The sequence below is a fragment of the Amblyomma maculatum genome, chromosome 2, assembly GCF_055883805.1.
Source record: "Amblyomma maculatum isolate TAMU_Amacu chromosome 2, ASM5588380v1, whole genome shotgun sequence".
NCBI lineage: Eukaryota > Metazoa > Arthropoda > Arachnida > Ixodida > Ixodidae > Amblyomma > Amblyomma maculatum.
The window spans coordinates 111,661,060-111,687,015 of NC_139345.1; the positions used below are offsets into that span (position 1 = coordinate 111,661,060).

At 44.0% G+C, this 25,956-nt stretch overlaps 1 protein-coding gene across 1 annotated transcript in view; it reads right to left on the reverse strand.

Annotated features, from left to right (window-relative positions):
- The window catches only part of LOC146199563 (cytochrome P450 1A1-like), a 31,187-nt gene extending 8,573 nt beyond the window's left edge, over positions 1-22,614 (reverse strand). Inside the window, exons 1-7 of the mRNA XM_084595075.1 lie at positions 22,478-22,614; positions 11,669-11,882; positions 10,745-10,924; positions 7,582-7,675; positions 7,159-7,314; positions 4,694-4,902; positions 4,402-4,527 (exon numbers count right to left, since the gene is read on the reverse strand). Coding sequence (XP_084451201.1) covers positions 4,402-4,527; positions 4,694-4,902; positions 7,159-7,314; positions 7,582-7,675; positions 10,745-10,924; positions 11,669-11,831 — 928 coding nt within the window. The 5' untranslated portion in view covers positions 11,832-11,882; positions 22,478-22,614. The remainder of the gene's footprint in view (positions 1-4,401; positions 4,528-4,693; positions 4,903-7,158; positions 7,315-7,581; positions 7,676-10,744; positions 10,925-11,668; positions 11,883-22,477) is intronic.
- Between the last annotated feature and the right edge of the window lie 3,342 nt (positions 22,615-25,956).

Sequence of the window (25,956 nt, forward strand, 5' to 3'; positions counted from 1 at the left end):
TATGGGAAAAAAAGGGGGGAGGGGGAGGTAAGTTTATTACACCGAGGAACAAATTGGCAAATAATGAAATCATGTTGCAAATAACATATCTGGTTATCAGAAACAATTGCCGGCATAAGGACATGGCTAGGGGTAGTTTATTTAGGAACAGAACACCAATGCAGGCAAGAAAACAAGGATCTCTTTGAATGTCTCAGTGTCGATATGAGCCAGTTTGGAGACGGGGCCAATATTATTCTGCTGGAGGACATGAACGGCGACATCGACGATCTGGATGGATACAAGGATTGTAACGGGAAGCTAATGCTAGATTCCTGTGAGCGACACGACCTAGTTATTGTAAATAGAGAAAACAAATGCGAGGGACATATGACGTGGGAATTGCGCAACAGGCAGACGACCATTGACTACTGTCTAATGTCGCAGAGAATTTATAGCAAGGTCACAAAAATGGAAATAGACGAAGAAGGGGAGTGTATAGTCCTGGAAGGGATCTAAAACGTATTAGTCTGCAGATGGGGCCCTTGATGAAAAGAGAAATGGAACTTAGACAAAAATAAACGCCAAATTAAACGACTATCATATAGCGCAGATAGCAGCAGACATAGAGGAAGCAATAGAGAAAAGCCCTTTGGAATACTGGATTATTAACAGGTAGAACTACTCATAGGGAGAAATATTAAGGAGGTTAAAGTAGTAAACCGCTGGAATGGAAAGAGGAGGCCATTCAACAACGACGGGCAGCTTCAACGAAACACCGAGAGGCAAAGAAAGCACAGGTGTCTCAGGAGGAAAAAGACCAAAATAGGGAATCATATCGACAAACGAAAATTGATGTACAGGCCCACGTCCAATGTGGGAGAGGAAGGAGGTGAATAAGGGTGGCTTATCCTGACCCTGATGGGGCTGGGACAGGTAGGTCACCACTGCTTACGGCGGAGGCTAGTCTGCCACCGGAATTTATCTGTTGTAGGCCGTTATGCATCCGCCACCGCTTAGGCGGTGGACGACGACTGTTGCGGCGCGCGTCTTTCCTTCCCTTTTCTTTTTCTTTCTTTTCTACTTTCTCTCTTCTGTCCGCATGAGGCAGCGGAGGTGGCTCAGGTACAGAGTCAGTAGCAGGCCCATGCATTTTCTTTTCCTTCTTCGTACAGCCACAACCACAACAACAACGTCCAAAGTAAAATAAAGCCGTCCACCGATCACTGGATGGCTGACATACACGATGCCACTAGAGGCAGACCAAGAAAATTCTGAAGCCATATAAGCTGGCTGGGTAAAAAGAATCAAAGAAAGCAGGACCAGATTCAAGATAACGAGGAAAATTGTTTAAAGGAAGACAACGCAGTGAATTATATTACATCAGTTGTAGCCGAGTCATTTAAGAGCTACGATAAGGTAGAGCTACGAAGTAGAAATTACATGGGAAGGGATAAGAAGTACGGAAACTGTCAAGGTATGCAAAAGGATTAAGACAAGGTTGTCCTCTATCACTGCTGCTGTTCACGCTTTATATGATAAATATGAAACGGAGGATACAAAAAAGTAACCTAGGTTTTAATCTGTCATATAGATTAGGCGGAATGAAGGTAGAGCACCGCCTCTCCTGTTTAATGTATGCGGACGATATTGTGCTGCTAGCAGAAAGTCAAGAAGAATTCCTAACTCTGGTTAAGTATTGCAGAGACAAAAGGGACGCTCTAGATTTCCGTTTTAGCGCAGTTAAGTCGGGTCTGATGTATTTCAACGGCTCAACTGATCAGGGTCTTAAAATACAAGGCCATGAAATACCTAGAGTGGCAGAATATAAATATCTCGGGTTAGGGGTAAACGAAGGATTAATACATTGAAAAGCATGAGCAATCACTTAAGGCAAAAGGGGAAGAAATGCCGGGATAATGAAGCATAGGGCATTTTGGGGATACAACAGGTATGAGGTTTTGAGGGGTATTTAGAAAAGAAATATGGTGCCCGGGCTTACTTTCGGAAATGCGCTTTTTTGCCTAAATTTAAAAAAATAAATCAGTGAGCCGTCGAATGATTAGCACTGGGTTCTCACGGCAAAACCACAAATGAGGCGATACAGGGAGATAAGGGCTGGTCAACTTTCGAAGTACGAGAAGCTCAGAGTAAAGTATTATATGAGGAACGCCTGAGGAAATCGCACAGTAATAGATGGACAGCTACAGTATTTAAATACCTATACCTAAAAAGCGTTGACTCACAATGGAGGAAAAAACTAATAAACTAACCAGTAAGTACGCTGGTCACAAGGACGAAGAAATAAAAAGCGTTAAGCAACAGGTGAAAAACACTGTAGGCAAAAATTGGATAATTTTGATGGTAACGAAACAGTGTGGAACTATACCGAAAGTGGAAAAGGCAGATCAGAAAGGAAGCTTTCTTTGATATCTCAAGAGGCAGTGCCCTACTTTTTGAAGCAAGATCAGGGTGCCTTAGAACACGCAGCTACAAAATGATATTTAACAAGGAAGTTGACACATGTGCAGTATGTGGTAAATCCCCAGAAGCAATTAACCATATTATACTCGAATGTAATGGTATCCATCGTTAAGTCGATACAGGCGCAGTCACTGTTCCTGAAGCTCTGGGGTTTAGAGATAGCAGTGGCCGGGTGAATGAACCTGCGGTGGAAGCTAGCAAAAAACGATTGGCAGATTGGTGGCTTAATAGCAGAAAGGTGACATAATATTAGTAATGTAGAAAGAAAAATTCAATAAATAGAATGATGCTAGAGTTAACCAATCTAAAATAATAATTAAGATATAGGGGGAACAAATGAGCATTATAGCAACTGCTACCACCCCGTTTCAAAGGGAACGCTCCAATATTCTATCCATCCATCCGTAGCAGTCATTGCTTCAGACAATGTATATCTACCTTGCTTCAGAATCCTTTCGCTTCCACAGAATAATCCGTCAGCCTTCAACGGTGCAGGTCACGCTGCAAAAGTGTCACCGGCGCTTGTTTTGAGTGGCCGCAGTGCTCAATGTCACGCGCGGGGATGATAAGCCTGTCGTAAACGTATTCGAAAGTCTGGCCTTTTTGGCAAAGTGGCCGGTTACTGGTCTTTCATTCTGCAGCGGCCTTGTGCTACGGTATGCTATGGTGCGACATGGTGTATGAGATAGCATATGGCATGAAAGGGTATAGAACAGTAAAGTATAGTATATTATATGGTATAACATTCTATAGTAGGTTATGGTATGGTATGGTATGGTATGGTACGGTACGGTACGGTATGGTATGGTATGGTATGGTATGGTATGGTATGGTATGGTATGGTATGGTATGGTATGGTATGGTATGGTATGGTATGGTATGGTATGGTATGGTATGGTACGGTATGGTATGGTATGGTACGGTATGGTATGGTGTATGCCGCTGAAAGTCCCAAACCAACATCAGCTGTCAGGTACGCTGTGGTGGAGGGCTTCGGAAATTTAGGCCATATGAACTTTTCTTGCCTGCCTTGCGTTCAACCTCATTAGAAACATGACCGCAGTGACCATGGTATGTATTCTGAGGTCGCGCTGTTTTCATCGTTTTCGGCGTCGTCTCATTGGTACAAAAACCGAAATCGGATTTCAGTTTGGTTGTCACTGCGAGCAATGACATTAACGCTACCGCAACTTCCAGTTCCGCTGTTTCCACCAACCAGATGTGGGCGAAAACAGCATAAACAACACTTCTCAAAACAATGCAAACTCGGTTCAAACAGCGGTCTTCATTATGAGCAGTCGAGCTCGCTTACCACGAACTACCGCGGCAGTGTGCACAGAGCTTGTATCAGGCATTTCTGAGGTATGATTTCATCTTGAGGTCTTGACACGCACTGTGTTTCATGAACAATAAAAAAAAAAGGATATGAAGCTTTGTAGTCCGGACAGCAACGTACAGGATTTTTGTTATCATCAAAAGCTGTGTGTTGCCAAACGCAACAGAAATGGAATCAAGTTGACCTGATTTTCGTTGTACTAGGAATACATTTGAAATGAAAAGGAAGTCCCGAATTTTCCGTTTTTTTTTTCCTGTTAATTTGTGCTCACCGTGAAGAAACAAATGTTTCGGGTATACAGTAAAAACGTTTGTAAAACCATCTCTTTCTTGCGAGCTCCAACAAATCCCCTTGCATAAAATGATCGGTATTCTCTTTGTTTTCACGGCACCGTTCTTCCAGCTAAAGTTGGCTTTCTAAATGCACAATATGCATAGAGTTATGACATGAGGAAATAGCATAAATACAGAGCAGCTATTATATAATATTTCTAGCTCCGTCAACATAACTCATAAGATGGCGATCCATCAATTAGCCCGCCTTTCAGCTTTTACTAGCAGCATAAAAACACCAGCTACTAACAGAACCAGCGCTATGCGTACCTCCAAATATGTTCAAAATGACCTGGACCATATTGCCCTTGGTCAGGTACTCCGCGTCGCCTTTTTCTTCTCGGATTGCTTCTTCACGAGCTGCAAGCATTGCGTGGGTGAAGTTCTCCGTCTTTCCTGCAGGAGCAAGGTAGATCGAGGTCAAAATTATCCCAAAAGAACACAGCTCAACGAAGGTTGTAATTTCCCTTATTACATTTCATTCTTGTTGTCTTAATGATTAAAGCACGCCGCACACTCAGGGTGTGCTCTGAAGCGATGGCTCTAAATCAGAAATGCATACCTGGCACATAAGAGGCTTCGGCCTTGGTATATAGCCTATTAACGATTTCCCACGACTCTCGAAACATGGCTTCAATCTTCTTTTCCCGCCCACGGTACAATACACCCAGCCAGGGCGCGATGTCGCTCGGCAAGCCGTCAGGGGACACTTCGTAGAACTCGTGGTCGATCTCTTCAAGGCGCCTGATTTCCTTGCTATCCTCGTCAAGCCTGTACAAGAAATTCCCGGTATTGGACAGCGCTCCTCATATAGTGCCAGATAAGTGCTGCAACGTGGATCTTGCTCTCAAGCCTGAAGCACTGACAACCGGTAACTTTTCGTTAGGTCCGCGAATTGGCAGAAGCTGTTTTGCTTCAGTTGCGGGCCCAAGGCCTGTGACTGACCTCTCCGTTTTTCTTTTAATTAGAGTTTATTTTTCTATCTGTTTTTCTACCAACAGACGTTGCTTTACCGGCACCAAGTTCAAGAGTTAGTACAAAAAACATTTAGTATGTGTCGGTTATCACGTGCTACGCAAAAGTGATGATTAACGGCAATATTGATATATTTCCGAAACTGCTGTTACAAAACAGCTCAACACAGTAGGCTGTTCACGCAGGCCGAGGAGTATAAACTGCGAGTGCGAACACGGCTGGTAGCTATGCGTTCATCCTGTGTGTGTGTGTCTCTCAGCCTTTCGTGACTCGTTTTTAAATAGGTAAAGTGAACTCAAGCAGGCGAATGTACTTCTTAGAAATATGGTCATTAATGCTTCACATAAGATCAAAGTGTCGAACCAACTCCTTCCTTCGCCTGATGTAAGTAGTCTCACTGAACAGAACCTCAAAACTAAAGCCAAACAAAATGAACACCCTCGGTGCACAGGATGCGCGCATATATAACAAATCGTTCGAATATATTTGAACCTACCAATGCTTAGACTGTGTTGTATAAATTGGGGAAAAAATGCTTGACATCTACAAAAAAAAAGGGGGGGGGGGGCGAATCTCCTGATACATACCAAGCCGTACGATTTAGATTACTCAACGCCCAATAACTTCCATCCAACTGCATAGGCGCCTCCACTTGTGACGTCAGATGGCATCACTGGGCGGATGTGAGACATCCAAGGCAAGAAAAAACTAGGAAACGAACGCCTTTAAAGGAGCAGAGGATGGTTAAATTTTGGATGCCTATTTTTTAGCAGTGTTCAAATCAACTGTGTACATGAACGGCAACGTCAAATTGACCTTTGTTAGATGAATAATTTATATGTAACTTTTTTGTCGTCTCAATTACGTTTCACTTTGAACTGTTGCGACATCCCAGTAAATGTGAGGTCTTGTGAGTCGTCGAAAACTGCGATGTATTGCTGCTGCTTCTTTTATTCCCCGATTCCATCTTTTGGGCAAAGTTGCATATGAGTACATCTGAACTGGAACCAACTAAGCAGTTAGCGTACGGCTGTTTTCGTATGCCTCACATTTATAAAATTCGTCTGAGACACCTCATCAGTCGATCTGCGGTTAAAATAAAAATGGAACGGGATTAAAGAACTGAGTCGCATTTTATTTGCCGATTTCTGGAGCAATTCGCGTGGCAGTTCAAGTTTCTTGCTGTGCATGATTCTAATTACTACATGCGCATATGAATTTGATATCCATACCCCTTCAAATGCTTGCGCCAGTAGCACCACTGCTTAAGAAAAAAAATATATATAATTACCGTCCAATATTTTACTTTCAGCTATTTCTATCATGGTCGTGATTATGTAGAAAATACCGCTTTAGAAAAAAAAAACCCTTAAGGTGTGCTAAGCAAATTATAAATTGATCTGCATCGAGGCGGTAAGAAGTTCTAATTACCAAGAGATGGCATTCTCGCACAAAGTTGTTGTTTTTATAGCTAGACAAGGCGGGAAGCTGACAGCAGGTATCGCTCTCACTGGAATATTTCATAAGTAGAACACTGGCATTGGCCCCCAGCTCTGGCCGCAAGCGAACCAGAGGGTGTGCTGCTGAACTTTTCACTTCCCAACGATTGAAACCATTCAACAGCGTAAAGAAAGACGTCCGTTTTACTTGACGATAGAGAGTTTTATATTGAGAACTTTCAGATGATAAACGTTCATTTCGTAAGTGGATGAGTATCTTTCCTGCATCCACAAAGAGAAATAGACTGATTTTTGCCCAGAAAGAAACTTTTAATGCACTGGTCAATGTCCCTCGAACCAAAGTTGACTTCTATGCCCCGATATATTCTAGCAGGTGCCGAATTAAGATCCGATGTGCTTGCCCTTTAAACAATGAGCCTATAATTTCCACTGTGGGCTTCGTGTATAGGCGGGGATGCGGAATCTGTGTGTAGCTTTTTCTTTTGCTATTTTGTTTTCTATTAGGGCTCCTAGCCATCTCCTTTTCAAACACGTTCTTTTCATGCTTAATTGGGAACACAAATATTCAGTAAGAATTATAAGGGTTTCCAACCTTGTTCCGTAGACCGATACTCCGATCAGGTCGTACAGGATGCGGAAAAACGGCTTTCTCGAATCAACAATTTGCGGTCCTTCTTGCAAGGAGTCCACATAGAAGTCAACTACATCTGTGCACAGTTTTTCAAGCGCTTCGCTGACAGCATACTTCCTGCAATGAATTTTATTGGTGTTAGTAATAATAAAGGCACAGTGTATAGACGGAATAAATTGCGAAGATTATAGCCTTTGGTAATGTCGGGTAATAATGGTACTTTGAATAGCATTAGCGAGTGCGACGATTTGAGAGTCCTAACAGTCTAACGATATTTATCGGTAATAAAATACAATGATCGACATAATATCCTCAATATTGCACGAAACTTGAGCAGACATGATGCCCATGAGATTTTTTTTTCGTCGACTACTTCATACTCACCTCACGGCGAGCAAAGCCACCTTACGAAGAGCCTTCCATCGAGGGTTGTAATCTTCAAAAAGAATATCATGGTGTCCCTGTGTTTGCAAGGCTCCTATAAGTAGAAATAAAGCGGTTCGGCGAAATTATTGGTCATTGCCTGAAGCCTTTATTTAGCAGATGTACACGTTCAATGCATATGTTCTGACGCCTGACAGTCAGCCTCGATAATATCCGCCGCAGGTATCGGTCCTTCTTAAAGATACGTGACGCTGGCAGTGAGAAGCAGGAACTTGCTATTACCCCTAATCTATCAAAAGCACACTAGCAGCTCTAGCGACGGTCTCTGTTGCCTTCCTAAAGCTTATTTTGAATGGTAGTTCCGGCTTTAATCTAATGCAGGCGACATCATTTCACGACCATAACGGAAACAACATGCCTCATTTATTAGCGATTAGCTCTTGCGACTGTTTCAAGAACTCTAACATTCCTTAACAAAGGCAAGGAATGTTGCGATTCGGAAATGTTCAATAAAACCTCAAACCCATGTCACAATTCGTACCGTTTTCAGCAGTGAACGTACAAAACACTGGCGTTGGCGTTTCAAGTTCACCGAGAGTGGGCCACTTAAAAGGACACTGAGTGTAACTCCGCGCCCTAATCTTGGTCTAAACAAAAATTACTTCTACCCTTCTTTAGGGCTATATATGCTTATACGGCAGCAAGAGACGCATCTAATTTTGACATAAATATTCAGCGCCATCCACTTCAAACACGTGACGTCGACACTGAAAAGTGCGCCGGGGTCAGCATATTAGTCAAGGGTTCTATAATTAAGTCTCTGGGATTCTTCTGTTTGCCCAGATCTCACAGGTTCAGCGTCCACGCGCACTTTTAAAATTGGCCGGGCAAATGTGCTGCCTGTGTGTCATCATGTGGTCTTTCATAGCTTAGAAAAGCTGCTGTGTGGCGCGACAGAGTTAAAAATGTCTTTCTGATGAAAATTCTGGCTTCGGCGTCAGGGCTATGTAACCACCAGCATTCATTTAGTAGTTGGCAGTTGACATGGCCGGGCACTGATTGGTCAGCGGATTTTGTGACGTCACGGGGCCACGTGACATGGCCGAGTTGGCACGACCTGCGACGTGTGGCAGACACAAGACGCGGTATTCTAGGCCACACAGGTAGGTTCGGGCGGCTTGGGTAGAGCGGGATTTTGTATCTATGCCAGGTCGTTTTTCACCTAATAGCTTACCACTGTGTAGCAATGAGTATCTTTGAGATAATAAAGACAAATTAAAGAAGTAGTGATTAGGCGAGCAGCAATTTGCAGGTACAATAAACAAGATTTGCTAAGGAAGCCGCAGACACGAACCATAATTGTTGTCACCGCATGCGCTTGAAAGAGAAGGTCTAAAGGCCCCCTAACTTTCTTTACTAGTTCTGACATGAGGCGGCCTCAATTCTTGTAATGCCCTGAAACGTTCTCCCCTACGCTATATCGCCGGCGCGGTGTCGCATTCCACCCATCGGCTCCTAACCCTTCAGCGACTTTTCTTTCTCTACTTGACTTGAAGAAGGCACCGTGGACCACTTATACCGTCTCAAACACTACCTCGCTCTATGAGGTTCGAGTCACGGAAGTAGCCAGGGAGGATGTTTTGGCGGCAAAACACTCCCTAAAATTTTCTGATTGCTATGTCCGCCTCTATCCATCTCCTTTGCAATGTTTCGAACATGCTATTCACACACCACATCGATGTGTTAAATGTAAAACCAAAAGTAAGAAGAGTGTTTTTGTAGAAAAATGGTTCCTGTTCTAAAGAGCTGTAGTTCACGCTGCGTCTCTGATTGCGTGCGCTGAAATAAAACTGGGTGCAACAGCCTAAATTACCGCAAACCTGTTGCATTTAGTGTACGTATACATTGATATGTGGACAAGCGGCAACACATCCCCCGGATAACCACCTATGCTATATGTGTAGCTTTTGTCCTCCATTCGTTCAGTATTGAAATCCCAGTAAGACTCACCACCGCCTCGCTAAATGTCTCATTTTGTTCAGTATGGCTGATATAGCGCCGTTTCATTGCGGGTCTCAAATATCCGTTCAATCTCCGGCTTAGGGTGTGTCTATGTGGGCTCTTATAGGCTACAGCTTTAGAAGCAAGCTCAAAGAAACTATCGAAGTTGAGATTGGGCAATTTCTTTCTCTCTTTTTATTTTTCTCCTTATTGTTATTCCCTCCTTCTCTCCTTTCTTTTTCACTCATTATCTGCCTTTCATATTAGTTTACTGTCGACGTATACCATCCCTTTAAAAATATTTCTGGCTATGCCGCTGGAGGATCCGGCTATTTTGGGTGGTCATTTTTTTTTTTCGGGATATTTATCGTGGGCTGCTGTCTACAAACGCTTTTCCGCAATTCTGACAACAAAATGATCATAATTTCGGAAGGATGGAGCAAAGAAAAAGGCTTTTTTTATTTTTACTGAAAGTATTAGTTTTCTGATGCGCTTGAAGGCGTAACATTTGACTGTCATGGCGGTAAAATAATACCATAACTACAAAGATTATTTAGCAATTTTAAAATTTGTAGTGGTGCCCTTATAAAAAGCCGTGCATCAAAAGCTTGCGTCTGTTATTCTCTAATAGCCCCACTGAAAGCCCAAGCAGTTCCCGAGCAGCGAAAACCTCCGGTGCTGTAGTGAACTGTGCATAATATCCGCGCGCATTCATAGCAACGCAATCTTTTTGCCGTTATAATTGTGCTATTGAAAAATAATACGGCAGCTTTCAGGGCAGAAGTTCTTGAAGGGGCGTGACCACAACATTTACAGCCTGGTATAAATACGTGCCACACAGGCACAAGCGTATTTCTTTTTTCTCGATAAACATAGCTGCTTAAGACTATAACCTTCTTTCTTTCTTTGTAGCAGTCATGCCACATGACATAAACTACTCGAACTGTGTCTCAGTGAGTTTTAGAGTGCGAATAAAGATATAAACTTATTTTGCAGCATAAATTACTATTTGCTGCTTTTGACTCAAAAGGCTCATTGCGGATTGCTTCTGACGAGTTTAGCTTAAATGGCGTGGTTTCTATTGCTTCCATTCTCTCAAAATCATATCAGATTTGATGGGAACATCCCATCAATGTCCATCAATGTCCATTAGCATACTTACCCATCTTTGTCGGGAAGCGACCGGCAAACTCGTGCCGTCGATCCAAAAACGCCTCGCGGATTACTGCGTAGCTATTAAGAACCACCATGGGCTTGTGGGACATCCACAAGGTGAAGACGTCGCCGTATACCTTTGACCACTCATTTGCCTTGCATGCCAAATTGCTCACTTTCCGTAGTGCTGCAGTAAGGGGAGAATGCGATTTTAAATCATGAGAGGCACAGAGGGCTTTCAATTTCATCCCTGCGTAAAGCTGGCGCTCCAAAGCTAGCAGTTACTGAACAAAGTAGGCAGGACAGAAAAGGCAGCGAGGACGCCACGTTAAGCCTAAATTTCCGATGTCATGTAGAAATCTTGAATTAAAAGTGACTTAAACCAAGGATAACCGCTAAATAATATTGGCTCATTCTACATTCTTCTACCCTGTCTCAAATGCAAGTATCTAGCCGTCTTTATGACATCGTATTTACTATCAGTTATATAAAAAAAGCCGGCATTGCGTTCTGGTCACCTTTAAGTGCCGTAAAACTGAACAGCTTTATTTAAAACTCTCCAAGTTACGCCATTTCTATGTAAACCATGCCGCTTGGGTAAGTCCAGCACGGCCGAATAATAAAAAAAAAAACTTCGTTGCCTAAAGAAGCAAACTTGGTCATGGCCAAGGCTTTATGAGTGTCAAGAGAGCTTCAATTTGCACTGATCGACTCAATTTCATGTCTTGTGGCCTGACTTTTACTGAGGCGAGAGGCGCTTAAAGAAGATACGCATCCAATGTGCCAAATCAAAGTATCGAAATGCAAGATTAGACAAGCAGTGAAAAGCAGGATTTTTGAGTTTGACATTGAAAGAAAAAGGCACATTGAAATAAGTGAAAAGCGCAAGGAAAGTGAAAGGTGACTTTCATCACTGTCCGTGAAGACTTACTGAGCAGGTTTCCCACCACTGGCAGTGGGAACGGGCCTTTTGGGTACTTAGACACCCTGTGATAGAAGTGGCCCACAAAGTATGAGACGGCGAAGACCACTGCAGTGGAGATTAGTCGCCAGTCCAAGAGCGACGAGGCAAGCCCCTCTAGAAGGACGCTCATTGCTGCGTTCCTCTGCAAGGCGCTGCAGGCGCTTACAGCTCTCTAATGGATCTGGAAAGACAGCCACAACATTAAGCTTAGCTGGTTTGTTGCACCAAATAAATGTCGTCACTAGACGCGTTTATTGTCACTCTATAGCGTTAAAGGCCAAATTAACCGAAAATCCACGGCGTCCGCTTTGTCGGTATTGTGAGAGAAAAATTATGGCCTTGGCTCTGACAAGCGGTAGTCGGCAGCTGACAAAGCCGTGCACTGATTATTCAGAGTGTTGTGTGTCGTCACGCGATCACGAGATCACGTGGCATGGCCAATTTTGCAGGAGCTTTCAACTCGAGTTTCTGAGTTCATTTTGGATTTGGGAGGGTTAAGGGAATAAAACCTTCCAGGGTCCTTTCATTGCGAGTCAGGTGTGATGGCTCCTGTGCATGACGCGCCACTTGCGAACTGATAGCAGCAGCGGATAAGTAACCGCGCTGGCGATATAAGTGCATCAGAAACGAATAAACGGCATTCCTTGTCCTGCACCTCGTCTCGGCTGTTTCTTCGAGCACGGCCAGCTCGGCTGCTGCCGCTTCTACGTTTACTGGCGACGAGGAGAGTCACTTGAAAATAATGTGCAGACAGCAGGCGAGCAAAACGAAGGCACTGAAGGCTATCGATAGTCTCGCAGGTGAGTCGGAGGACGAGCAACAAATCTACAGTGTGAAAACGAGTACGTCTGCATACTATGTCACTGTTAAGATGGAAGGACAGGCCGTACGAATGCAGATTGACCCAGGGGCGTCAGTCACCGTTATGCGAAAATCGGTTATTCGGCGCAAGTTTCCACACTTGACAGTGGAGGAACACTACTGAAAAATCAAATGTTCTACGGAACAATAACCTCACGAAATCGCATAAACTCTCTCTCTTACGGTGCACATGATTATCATAAAATATCGTACATGATTTATGATAATGTTCAAGAAACTATGAGACCTTGTGCAGTTATATGCGACTTGTATGTGATTTTGCATGTGAATTGAATGAGATTGTGTGAGAAAATGTCAGGTTATTGCCTTATACAATTTTTTCAGTAGGAAATCTACCGTTCCTTTAAGGACATACACAGGGGAACTACTGCCGGTCGTAGGATCGGCAAACGTGTGAGCCGAATACGGGTGATCAAATTCAGGTTATGCCGGTACTGGTAATAGATTATGGTGGGAAAGAGTTGCGTGTCTACTGGGTCGCAATTGGCTGAGTAAGCTTGAATTTAACTGGCAGGAAGTTAAAGCTTTACAGCAAGATGATGCTGTACTTGAACTAAAGAGGAAATTTGAATTTGTATTTTCGCCGCAAATGGGGCTGATAACGGGCTTCAGGGCACAAGTTCTTTTGAAGCCGAACAGTAAACCAGTGCCTTTTGCTTTGAGACAAGCTGTGCCCGAGGAATTTCTTCGAACGGACCGGCGTATTACATTGGGTCACTTGAAGCGATTGAGCGACATATTTTGTAGTAGTACCAAAGGATGGAGGAGCAAGAATGCGGCCTTGTGGTGACTACAAGCTCAATGTAAACTAATACACTCTGAAGGGCTAGTTGGTTGATACTAATTGAACGAGTAAAACTGTGCTAAGAAAACGAGACGTAAGAAACACACAGGCACAAACAAGGCGCTGACTTTCAAATAGATTTATTGACGAAGCAGCTGGCTTATATAGTCTCTCAACAAAAAAAAAAAATACACTATCGCGAAAAACGCTCGACAGTTACAACAGCACTTTATGGCAGAATCAAAGCGGCTGTCGAAACCCGTACACGCTCTTCTAAATACTCGATCTCCTGTTTCGATAGCGATACTGACTGCGAACTCACACAGTCGTCACCTTATTTTGGCAATCAGGAATGCCTCGATGAACTCTCTTTCAGTCTTGTTCCTTGCCCTACCGAGGAAAGGGGTTTTATTCAGATAGCGGTCGCATCCGCAGCTTTTGCAATGCAGAGGTAAATTGCTACCTGTGCCGGTGCGCATAGACCTATTGTGTTCAAGGGCCCGCTCATTGAAGCACCGGACTGTTTGGCCGATGTATGCCCTGCTGCAAGATGGAGGCACTGGTAGATACCTCCGGAGTTATCTACCAGATACCTCTATCTTGCAGCTGTGGTGACTATAAGGGATCCAAAGCAACCCTTGGCTATGAACTTTTATGCATCACAGTATGGGCTCGGTGACGTTATATTTCACATACTTCCAAATGGCATGGAAAAACTCGTTGCTTTTTGTGCTTCCAAGACGTTATTGCGACCGCAACGGGGCTACGCCCACATCGAGCGAGAAGCACTGGCGATAATCTTTGGCCTCAAAAAGTGTCATCGCTACCTATATCGGCGACATTTTACGTTTTTCACGCATCATCAACCATTGCTAGGCACCTTAGGGTCACAGAAGTCTGTTCTATCTCTGGCGGCTGCTCGAATGAAAAGATGGGGCTTAATTTTGGCTTCTTATTGTTACGACTTGGGATATTGGAAAGGATCTCAAATGCAAGTCGCAGATGCGCTTTTCAGACTGCCTGTTGCAGGGGGAACCAATGTAGATGAAGTATACACCCTCGCCGTTTTCCAAACTACGCCACTGACGGCCAAAGATATTCCTAAAGCGAGCAAGTATGGCCGCATGTTCAGCAATGTGAACCTTGCTGGAAGGATGGGGAAGGAAGGATACACTGGAAGGATGGCCAGCACAAATACAAGACGCCGAGCTTGTGCCGTACTATAACAAACGCTTGGAATTATCTCTCGAAGCAGATTGAGTCACGTGGGGGAACAGAGCTATTGTCCCCACAAAGTTGCAGGACTTTGTATTGGGACTGTTGCACGAAGAACACCCTGGGGCGTCACACATAAAGATGCTCGCACGCAGCCTGCCATGGTGATCAGGGTTAGACTCGGATATCGAAACAACTGTATAACACTGCAGCATATTCCAAGTAATACAAAATACTGCTGCCCGTGCTCCACTCGAGCCATGCCGCCCCCCCCCCCCCCCCCTTCCCGATGCTGGCAGCGAGTACATGTGGATTTCTTTCAGTTTGAAAAAACGACAATTATCTTGTTTGTCGACTCGTTTTCACAGTGGCTCGAAGTGTTCCCTATGTCTTCAACTACCAAAGACCATAGAGTGCTTGCGAAGTCTCTTTTCTGCTTACGGATTCCCTGAACAACTGGTTTCTGATAATGGTTCACAATTTTCTTCGCAGGAATTCCAGGACTTCCTCGATGCATGCGGCATCCGACGCACGTACAGCCCGCCATACCATTTTGAGTCCAATGTGGCAGCCGAAAGGACAGTTCAAACGGTTAAGAAGAGCCTTCGCAAGCAGCTCCTTCACGACAGCGAGAGAGTTAACAGCAGACCGCTGCGGGGGAGACTGGATCACTCCTTGCTGGCGTATCGGACACCTACCACGGTAGCAGGAAAGTGACCTGCATAACTATTCCTGAAGCGAACGCCGCGCACAAAGCTTTCATTACTAAAGCTGTCGTTTCATGATGACATAGATAGAAAGCAAGAAGCAGTAAAAAGACAGCTTGACAAACGGAGATCGATTTTTCGTTCATTTAGGGAGGGCGACTTCGTATACGTGAAACCCGTCAGGAAAGAAAAGGTGTCATGGACGGAAGGGCATATAGTACGGCAAGTCAAGCCTGTAGCCTACATTGTAGGTTGTGTGTTGATTCCATTTTCCAGGGCAGACGCAGCGGGCAGGCTTCGCACACTTGCGCGGGAACACACGCTCTCCTTGTGGAATTCTGAACACTTTGCGAACTGCCGCTTAAAATCCCTGGACCCTGACCTGAAGCTCCGGCTTCTACCTGGCCTACCCTGATGTGAAGAAACTTTGCTGTGCCGCCTGTGGGTTGGTGTATCATTTACAAACTCATTCTTTTGTGATAGGTATGGCAAATAGCCCTGCATGCACAAACTGCGTGTGCGAAGAGACTATAGGCCACATTCTTTGTGAGTGCGCCATATACAGCGAGGAAAGACAGTGCCTATGCCGTGCGCTGGAGCGTCTAGATGGACGCCCACTAACAGAAATTATGATCCTAGGTCCCTGGCCACGGCGATCGTCTGCGGTGAAGGCCTCCCAGACACTGCTCCGCTTTATGAAAAGCACAGGACTGATCGAAAGGCTATGATTTTTGAGGTTACGTGATATGACTGTGAAGTGATGTCATGTGACATGTCTGTGATGTAACTGTACTGTCATCACCCATCCCTCTCTCACCCACAACTTTTATACCCATCTACCCCTCTCCCCCAGTGCAGGGTAGCAAACCAGCTCCTTTACCGGTTAACCTCCCTGCCTTTCCTCCTCATCTTCCTCCTCCTCCTACCTTGTAGGGACGCAGAACGTCGTCCGGCATGTTCATATTGACCATTTGCGTTAGCGAAGTTGTTTCCGACATGCAGGATTAGAGACCGAGGCGGTGGGTCCTAGATTACCCAGGACAAAGCACACGGCACGTCATCAGGAGGCCCTCGCCGAGCCCCAAGAGGCGCATCATGAGGTGGGCATGCCTGCCCTGAGGAAACCCAGCAAGGATGGAAAGGCACATCATCAAGAGGGCTTCTTCGCACGCCAGCAGGTACCTCCTGAGGTGGGCACGCCTGCACCTCCCCTTCTCAAAGATGCTACAAATCGGAACCCACCACCACCACTGGAACAGCAAGAAGCGCAACCGCCAGCTGCCGACATAGGGGATACTCGGGCGCAAGCCGAAAATTATTCAGACGGTCAAACACCTCTGCGCAGAACTCAGCACACCCGGAGACTACCTGACCGGTACATGATTTCCGTCGATAAAGCCAGGGGTTAAAGACCGTGATCTTGGGGTGAAGGAGGAATGTGATAGAGCCTGTGCATGACGCACTACTTGTGAACTGATAGCAGCAGTGGATAAGTAGCCGCGCTGGCTATATAAGCGCGGCAAAAACGAATGAACGGCATATTATCCTGCACCTGGTTTCTGCTCTTTCTTCGAGTACGGCCAGCTCAGTTGCCGCCGCTACTACACCAGGTGTACCAACCCTGGACCAAGCAGGCGCGTTCAAAAGGATACTGCTGATTACTTCATGAATAGGCGCGGTGGAGTAAAAGCGATAGCTATCTTTACTGAGTACAAAAATGTGCTAATTTTGCAATTTGAGACTTTCCATTGCGCCAAGATTTCATCGCATATTTCTGCTACCTATTAAAGCTCTAGAAAAAGTATATGCTTCCCCAAGAATCGCGCATGTGTTTCTCTCAATATTCCTTATAGCATATCAGCCACGCGGAGAAGTGAATAGCTTTGATTATGAGGTTTAATGTCCCAAAGCAACTCGGGTTATTAGAGAAGCCGAAGTGGAGGGCTTCGGAAATGTCGATCATTTGGGGTTTTTTAAGGGCGAGCTGAAGAGGTTGTTTTGACATTTGGAGGAGAGACAACGTTTGGAATGCGTTAATTTAGTAGGTAAAACATGTGAATTGGTTTCGCGCCAGCATTTAAAATGACGACGTGACCAGAGATTCAATAATAAATCTTCTCTCTAATGCACCGGAGCAGTGCAGAAAAACTCGCAATGACGTCATTGTTGCCGAATTTTATATTTTTCTTGGCCTCGCGCCCAAATGCTGTCGTGCATTATCGATGCTGCCAAACAACTCGTCGTGATATGCTTTCGATGACCTTAGTTTTCTCTCTTCAAGCAACCTTTTCTTCACTCTAAACGTAGCGCCCCAATACATGACGTCACTGTTGAGACCACAGTTCGGTGCGCTGTACTGCGATGAAGTATAAACGCCTACGTAAAATACTTCTGCGATTGCATCGACAATTAAAATGCTAGCATGAAGAGACTTTGCATTAGTTATCAGCTGGTTTCATACATTTGTCCCTTTTAAACTTGCTGAAATCTGAAACTTCTTCAGCTGCCCTGCAGTGACATCGCACAGCACCGAGGTACTTTGTTTTTTAATTCCACCTGAAGCAGAGATTTGATCCCACATCTTTCGGTTCAGCAGTATAAGCCCTAACCACTGTGCCACCGCGTCATAGAGAAAAGGCGTGAAATGAGAATGTGCTCCGTCGCTGATGAACACCGCAATATTGTTAAAGAATCAAAAATGTCTGCTTGCAAGATATCAGATTTGAAGCTAAGCAGCCTTTTCTAATATACGGGACAACTTTATGGGGGACATTGATGTATGATTCCATTTGTGCACTGCCTTGAAGACAATGCATGTGCAAAAACAGAAAAAGTATATTCAGGAGCGCATAATCTCCGCCTATATTCTTAATGTGCTGCTCTCCTTGCCGATCTTAGATTGCGTACACACTGCGCCTAACTTAAGCACTGATCTCATTACTTCTGCCTAATTATTACCTGATACATACTCCTTGCCATAGAGTTGTGTACTACACTTTGTTAACCACATCAGGTTTACGTAAAGAGCACCGCTTTAACGAAAGCCGTTCGACCATGCCTGCGTTGCCTAGAGGTCGCATGTCTTGCCGGGTATCTGAGGGTACCCTTGGGATCTCAAATCAGGTATACCCGGGTTTCCAGCATGTGACAACTTGGTGCCATGTGTTCTCATGACGTCACACAACACGCTGACCAATCAATGCATAGCCACGTTACCACTAACGCCAACACTACACCGGCAGCGCTCGCGTCGGATTTCCGACTGTACGGGGCCTTCAACTCTACTGCGCTAAAAAGGGCCTCCCTTCTTTCGACACCGGTGGTTCAAACACTATGTGTTTGGTTCACCCCCACCGCTTGAATTGTACAAGGATACCCGTTAAAGCGCTCTTGGCGTTATAACAAAGAAGTGCCGCTGATACAGTTGAGTTCATGTTAGATAAAATGCAAAAGCAATTAAGGATGATTATGTAGTACACTTTGTTCTCTGTGATTTTATAGCTACCACCACATATCTCCGCTTTAGTTATTTCCGTGCAGCATATGCGCCTTTCGGATGCTTCTGGGACGTATTGCACAAAACAGCATATAGCAACGATGAACTCCAAATGGAAGCTTTCTTTTACCCGTTCCTGTTTTCCTCATGCTCTGGCATTCAATATTTACGAGTCAATGGCTCTAGTCTCGACAAAGTTAATGCCGGATCTAGTGGATACCAGGTCGTTTAACGCTATCACGTTAATTATATGTCACCTTTTGTTACCTACCGTTGCTGTTGAATGCATTCTATATTGTCGCGAAATAGTGGTGCAGGTGGTAGCTAAATGTGGCAATGGTAGTAACAGGTTCTTTGGTATGTGGGGTTTAACGTCCCAAAGCGACTCAGGCTATGAGAGACGCCATAACAGGTTTTATATTTGCAGAAACTTTGGAAATTTTCCTGCATTCTTCTCTCTTCGCTCGCATTACAAAATATTCGTTGGAGGCACTCAGATCTTCCTTTACTGCAATAATACGCAACCCTTTCCTGCGAATGTTTGCGCTCATTTGCCGCATTTTTACTCATTTATTTTTTTTTTGTCACATTTTGCTTTTCTTGCTGTCTTTTTCTTATTCAATGTTTCTTTTTTTTTGTTCTTTCCCCTGTATTTTCAAATTTTTTGAACATTTTTAACGTATTTTGCACAATTTCTACGTTCGTGTCTGTTTTCACGAGGGCAGATTATATCGACGTCCATGGCTATTTTGACGTCTCGTTTACTTTTTGGGCGATAGTGAACTTATATAATCCAAATCACGAGATGTTTCACAGACATTTTTTTCATTATCTACCTCAAACACCCATTCTTTTATACTAATCAATCAATTTATTCTTCGACAATGTGGTTGTAAACACTCCACGACGCCTAAATTCTGTTCACACTCATGAGCATATAATGGCGTTCGCCTTAAAAATAAAAAGCGCGCTTAAACTTCGCCCTAAGTGTCTTTCTTATGATGCTTTTATATTTTGTCTTTAAGTTGGCTCTTGGCGAAATGAAGCCACTGTAACTATCTCCCTACACTTATACGAGCTACATATATCACCTGTTCGAGTCCTTATCGCAAACTAAACTTTATTAGCAGCTGGATGATAAATTGTTTGTTTGTTTGAGCGCTGAACGCTGCACAAACAACTGTTGCACCACAATTGTGCTACGAAATCGCCTGTGTATTTTCCCCGGCATCGTTTTTCTGATATCTGGGGAAACGGCACCGGCAACGCTTTTTCGACTGAACGAGCTTCGTGTAAAATGCTGATGATAAGCCACAGCGATTCAAAACTAGCATATCGTGCATACCAGGATGATCTTCATCCACCGCGACGCTGTAATTTCAACGTATTTCTACTTTCGTGTGCAACCGTGAAGAGGAGCAAATCATTAGCAGAAGCTAATAAACCTATATAATCACCACTGGCCTAAGGCTCCCATCTATATGTGCATCTGACTCGCATTGTCAACGCTATGGTTTGGTATGATGTATAACGCCTTTTACGCTCATCATTCCTTTCCCAGCCGATTCGTGCCCCGGCCGGAGGACACTTGTGCTCATGCGAAGAATACGGCGCCTTCCAGCCATTGCGCCATGCGTGCCCATTATCGTCGCTGAGACGCAAGATATGTGCTTCTCTGTTCCCTTCCCGAGAGCCATTTCCTGCCTGCTATTCACCCCTCTCTCCGCTGACGCAGCTCTCTCACCCGTTTGTAACGACCTTGAAAGGGCCCGCGACAATCAGCTCGCCGTTCTAGCGCGCGAGCTAACAGCACGCAGCGGTGGTTTGTTGCCGCTACGATGAACACGCTTGCCACGCCCTATACAAGCGTATCATTTACAGCTTTTCAGAATGAAGGCTTTCTCCACTAGCTCATATATGCACTTCAGTACAGGAGCTGAAAATATCGCGTCATACTCAGCACTCATTATGGCAAGTTCAATTGGTTCGCTTAGCGCGAAAGCCTTATATTTTTCATCGAATATCAAGCGCTTACTATATGACAGCAGCTGGAAATATTGCGTCATACTCAGCACTCATTATGGCAAGCTCAATTGGTTCGCTTAGCGCAAAAACATTTTATTTTTCATCGAATATCAAGTGCTTACTACGTGACAGCAGCTGGAAATATTGCGTCATACTCAGCACTCATTATGGCAAGTTCAATTGGTTCGCTTAGCGCGAAAGCCTTATATTTTTCATCGAATATCAAGCGCTTACTATATGACAGCAGCTGGAAATATTGCGTCATACTCAGCACTCATTATGGCAAGTTCAATTAGTTCGCTTAGCGCGAAAGCCTTATATTTTTCATCGAATATCAAGCGCTTACTATATGACAGCAGCTGGAAATATTGTGTCATACTCAGCACTCATTATGGCAAATTCAACTGGTTCGCTTAGCGCGAAAGCCTTATATTTTTCATCGAATATCAAGCACTTACTATGTGACAGCAGCTCGAAATTTTGCGTCATACTCAGCACTTATTATGGCAAGTTCAGTTGGTTCGCTTAGCGCGAAAGCCTTTTATTTTTCATCGAATATCAAGCGCTTACTATATGACTCAAGTTGGCCTATAAGCAATATATTACTGCCTTCTAATGACGAAGAGAATACCTGTGTTGAAAGCGCACCTTTTATCAGTTTCAACCTGAGACGTAGCCGAGGAAGAGGGGGGGGGGGGGGATTCTGTATCAGAACCCCCCCCCCCCCCCTACCGAAATTTTTTTACCGCTTCATCTTCCCTATTTCACCCCCTTTTCTGGCCGGTTTATTTGTTTTTCGACCAGAGTGTTACAAATGCACCCGAAATGTATTTCTGGCTATGCCACTGGTTTCAACGACAGAAAAGCGACTGAAACAAGCATCACCACCGCTGGCTGTCATCACAAAATACCCTCGCAATTTTAGAATAGAGTCTCTATGGCTCGGCTAACTCACCACTGTCTCCCGAGCAGTGATCATGCACCAATTTTCGGTATTGATCTAAACGTTTAAGTTGTGTGAGGGAAAAAAGAAACTTTGTCATGTTTTTCAATCCAAATCCTCCCTGCGATTAATGCTTCGCATGCTGCCGATTAAACGCCAGCGTAGACACAGGTAGTGAAGTAATCAATTTTTCGCTTTCAAAATTTGCACACAGTGGTTCCTTTAGCATTTATTTTCAAACTGCATTTATTTTGAAATGGAGAGACATGGCCCTTGTCAGTAACGTTTGGACATTGCGTACAGTGTGGAAAATAAACACCATGTTACATTTTTGCCCAGATTTTCACACGAGGTTCGCAATAAGCCGAGTAGGAAGCGGCCACTACTCTAGTAAACTAATATTTCCCTCGCCGAAATTCGAATTAACCAAAATAACCACTCACTCAAGATGCTAGGGCACCGTCAATGCATTTACACACTTATGTTGTCACGATACTTCACTGAGCGCATGGACATTGCATCAGGCTTAGTAGCAGGCATTTTCGCTTTTTTTGCCAAAAAAAAAGCAAAAATCGACGCCATTACGTCTCTATCAATATTACAATATAAGGAGAGCGACATCAACTTAGTACGTGTATTGAGAGCCGTTTTTAACGCTAGAAGAGTAGGGTAAAGTAGCAGATAACAGGATGTAAGAGACCGGATGTAGAAGGCAGCCACTCACCTTAGCGAAGCTTCTGCGTTGGGTAGAACTACCCGTATTAGATTTCAAACATACATAAGTGCCGCCCTGTTAGATGGAGATTTATGCGGCTCCAGAAGTTTCAACGCGTGGGACCCTCGCGTCGTCGTTCGTCAACGTGCAATTAGGCACACGAGAAGCTTTGCGTCGTCGCTGTGACCTTGTACGCACGCTGACAACACGTGAGCCAATGCTTTCTTTCTCCTCAACCTTTCTCCTTTCTTAAGCGTTCACGTCCGCCGCCTCTAGCCCCGTCGCCTGTTTTCTGCACCTATATGTAGTATCAGGACCTCAAAGAATGGCAAAAGAGCCACGTGTCTCCGAATGATCGCTATCAACTAGCACTTTACTTGTCGTCTCCATCGACGCCTGTCGCCAAAGTGCAAACGAACTGGAACTCACACTGATAACAGCAACGGAAGCTATAACACGCCATCGCGATAATATAAGCCACGTTGAAACAGGGCAAAACCAAGTGCAAGAATATTTGTTTCCCACAGCTAAATAATTGCAGCTTTGCACCCACTTCGCAAACTGGATTAACAAGAAGAGCAGAAAACCGTATATTTTGGACTTCACTAAACTATTCGCTACCTTTTTTTTCCTGGCAGTTTTGTGCGCATTATCCAGGCAGAAAGAGACTATAGTCGATAGCTTGAAAGGGTATTCAGTAAGTCTACGATCGCTGACTAGATTTCACGTAAAGTGGAAAGTGTAATCGTTAGTGAAAGAGACCGTTTTTTTTTTTTTTTTTTGCAGAATATTTCACTCAAAGAGTGAAACATTACCTCAAGATTTGATAGCGTTAATTAAATCTACATAGCCTAGCCTCGAGAATGAAAACTTTTTGTTCGTACTGCTGTTTAAAATTATTAAATATATTACTTCAATGCCCAGTTCCTGTCGGCCCTTGCGTCTAAAAGAAGTTTCTAGTTTTCCTGAGGCAACTTTTACCCCGCAAACGTGGAAGAGATTTCGATATCGTGGCGTAATATACTTGCTTTTATCAGGGCTATAGAGAAAACAAAACATTCTGGTTACGTCCAAATTAACTCTTTATTTAATTAAAATTGGCAGGATCCCGTTAAATATATACTAAAATGTAACTTTTTAGACCGTTTTTCAAGCACGCACAAACTGCACATGCTTTTAGGGTTGTTTTTTTTTTTTTAATGCCTTGTTTAGGCATATACAGTATGAAAAAAAAAAAGTCCATTCGCGATTTTGCTCAAAAAACAATGAAAATTGAAGAAAGTGTGAACATGATAATAGGAAAATCATAAAGAAAAACATCCATAATGTACAGAACGTTCTGCATTGCCTCTTTACTTACTTGTATAAATGTGGTCCGCCTACATCTAAGTTTTTTGTTGGTGGTGTTGGGAAACGGTATTCAGCTACAATCCAGTCCCCAGCCGGTTTCAGCAAATTTGAGGTACCCATGGAGTCTCAAACGTTTCTCCCTAAAATTCAGTCAAGCAAACTTATAAAGGACCGGTTATATTAGATGGCGAAATGCATCTTGAAGGTGTACAGTTCTCATAACAACGTTGCTAAAATTACTAAAAATACTTTGACACAACGTTTTTAACTTTATACTATTAAGGAAATAATTTTTTTTTTTTTCACAAATTTCAATGTCGGCGCTGTCGACGTCGGCGCAGTGGACGAGAAGCAACGAGCATAATCTCTGTCAGGTGATGTTAAGCAGCAGACTTTGTCGGGCACTAATTGTTCATCGGGTTGTGCGACGTCGCCAGGCCACACTATGACCACGTTGGCAGGAGCTACCAGCACTGGGGTTTCCTCTGATATGAGAGGGAGAGGAATCAAATCCTCGAGAACCAGCTGATCTCGATTAGGAAACGGTACCCCTGGCAACGCGACACGTTTATACAACTAGTTAAAGCGGGCGTTTATTCCATGTCGAGTGGTCTTCCGCATAATGTAGCAGGTTACGACGGTGTGCTAGAATGCCAGATATAATAAATGCATGAATTAAAGGATTAGTGACTATTTGAGCAGCAAAGTTCAACTACGTGATCTATGATCCGCAAACGAAGTAGTATACAGGAACCGTTAACGACCTAGTGTCACGTTCTTAAAGGCAGACCTTAAGTGTGCCGCCCCCCTCCTCCTTTTTTTTTTCTGTTTAAAGGAGCCTGTTTTTTTTTTACCTATTATTTTCTCCCTGCTGATTTCCAGATATTAATGACAACCTTCTAGTATTTCAATATTTCTCCATGAGCGCATAATACTCCAGCAGCGGCCGCTCAATTCACGAATCAGATTGACTGCCACATTTTTACAGGTCACGCATGCACCACTTAGTCAACTAGAGCGACATCTGTCCATTCAGGTGTATCAACGCTGTTCAGAAACGTTCATTTAGCCCAGCAACGAGCGCTTACGGTTCTTCATGTTTTTTCCTTTCATAGGCCGTCCAGTACGGTATACATCGTTGTCGGCCTTTTCCTTTTTCTGGATGCGCCGAATTATTCCCCTTACTCATTACTAGTTTCCGTTTGCAGAGATAGATTGCCGAAATCGACCATCTTTTACTCCGAATAACTGCGCTGTGTACGTTTCAGCTCTTGTTGGCGGTCCTGGGCTGGTGGTGCTGTTGGCGATGCACTTGGACTCATAATGTAGAGGCCTTGTCTGCGATCATTCCCACTATTTTCAATTTTACAGTCGTTTTGACCGAGCCCCTTATGCTCTTGCTTCCCATAGGTTATGTTCATCACAAATTTCAATACCGGCGTGTCTGCCTTAGTTTTAATTAAAGTTTTTCCACCTCCTCCTCCTTCTTGTTCACAATTGCATTCAACTAACAGTGGCATCGAGGTTAGCACTGGGTTCCTCATATCATTCGTATTTCTGCCTCCTCTCCACAGAAATCTTTTATTCATTTCACTACTGACCGAGGTCGTTTTTCTTCACCACTAGACCATAAGTATACTGCCCGTGCCGAAAAAAAAAATTGTGCAGCGGCATCGGAGCCCATCGTTTGAAGCCTACCATCCTCCCCCCTCTCTCCACAAAATAGAAGAAAAAAAAATATATAAGGGCAAGCCTCCGGCAGACTGTCAGTGCGAGAAGGCTAGTATTTTCATGTCGAAAAAAGAACTAAGGGAACGCTTTAGTTCCGCATTTAAGGCCGTGACGCGATAGCGGTTCCTCGTTCGCGTACATGTACAGCTTTTGTCAAAAGTTTATAGCCCAGAGGGTTTGCCTTTAAGCCGTATATTATGACTTCCTTAACAATCGTTGAAGTCATAGCCATTGGAGAGGGCAGGACAAAAAATCTTCTTGCCTTCAGCAAGTTTGGACACCTGGGAATGCATTGCGAGCCACATAATATGGCTCAGAAGCGGACCCCATCTCTCTAAACTTTAGACAAAGGGTGTACTTTGGCATACAAGATTTCTGGAAGGTTGCTTCTCATTTTACCGTCCCAC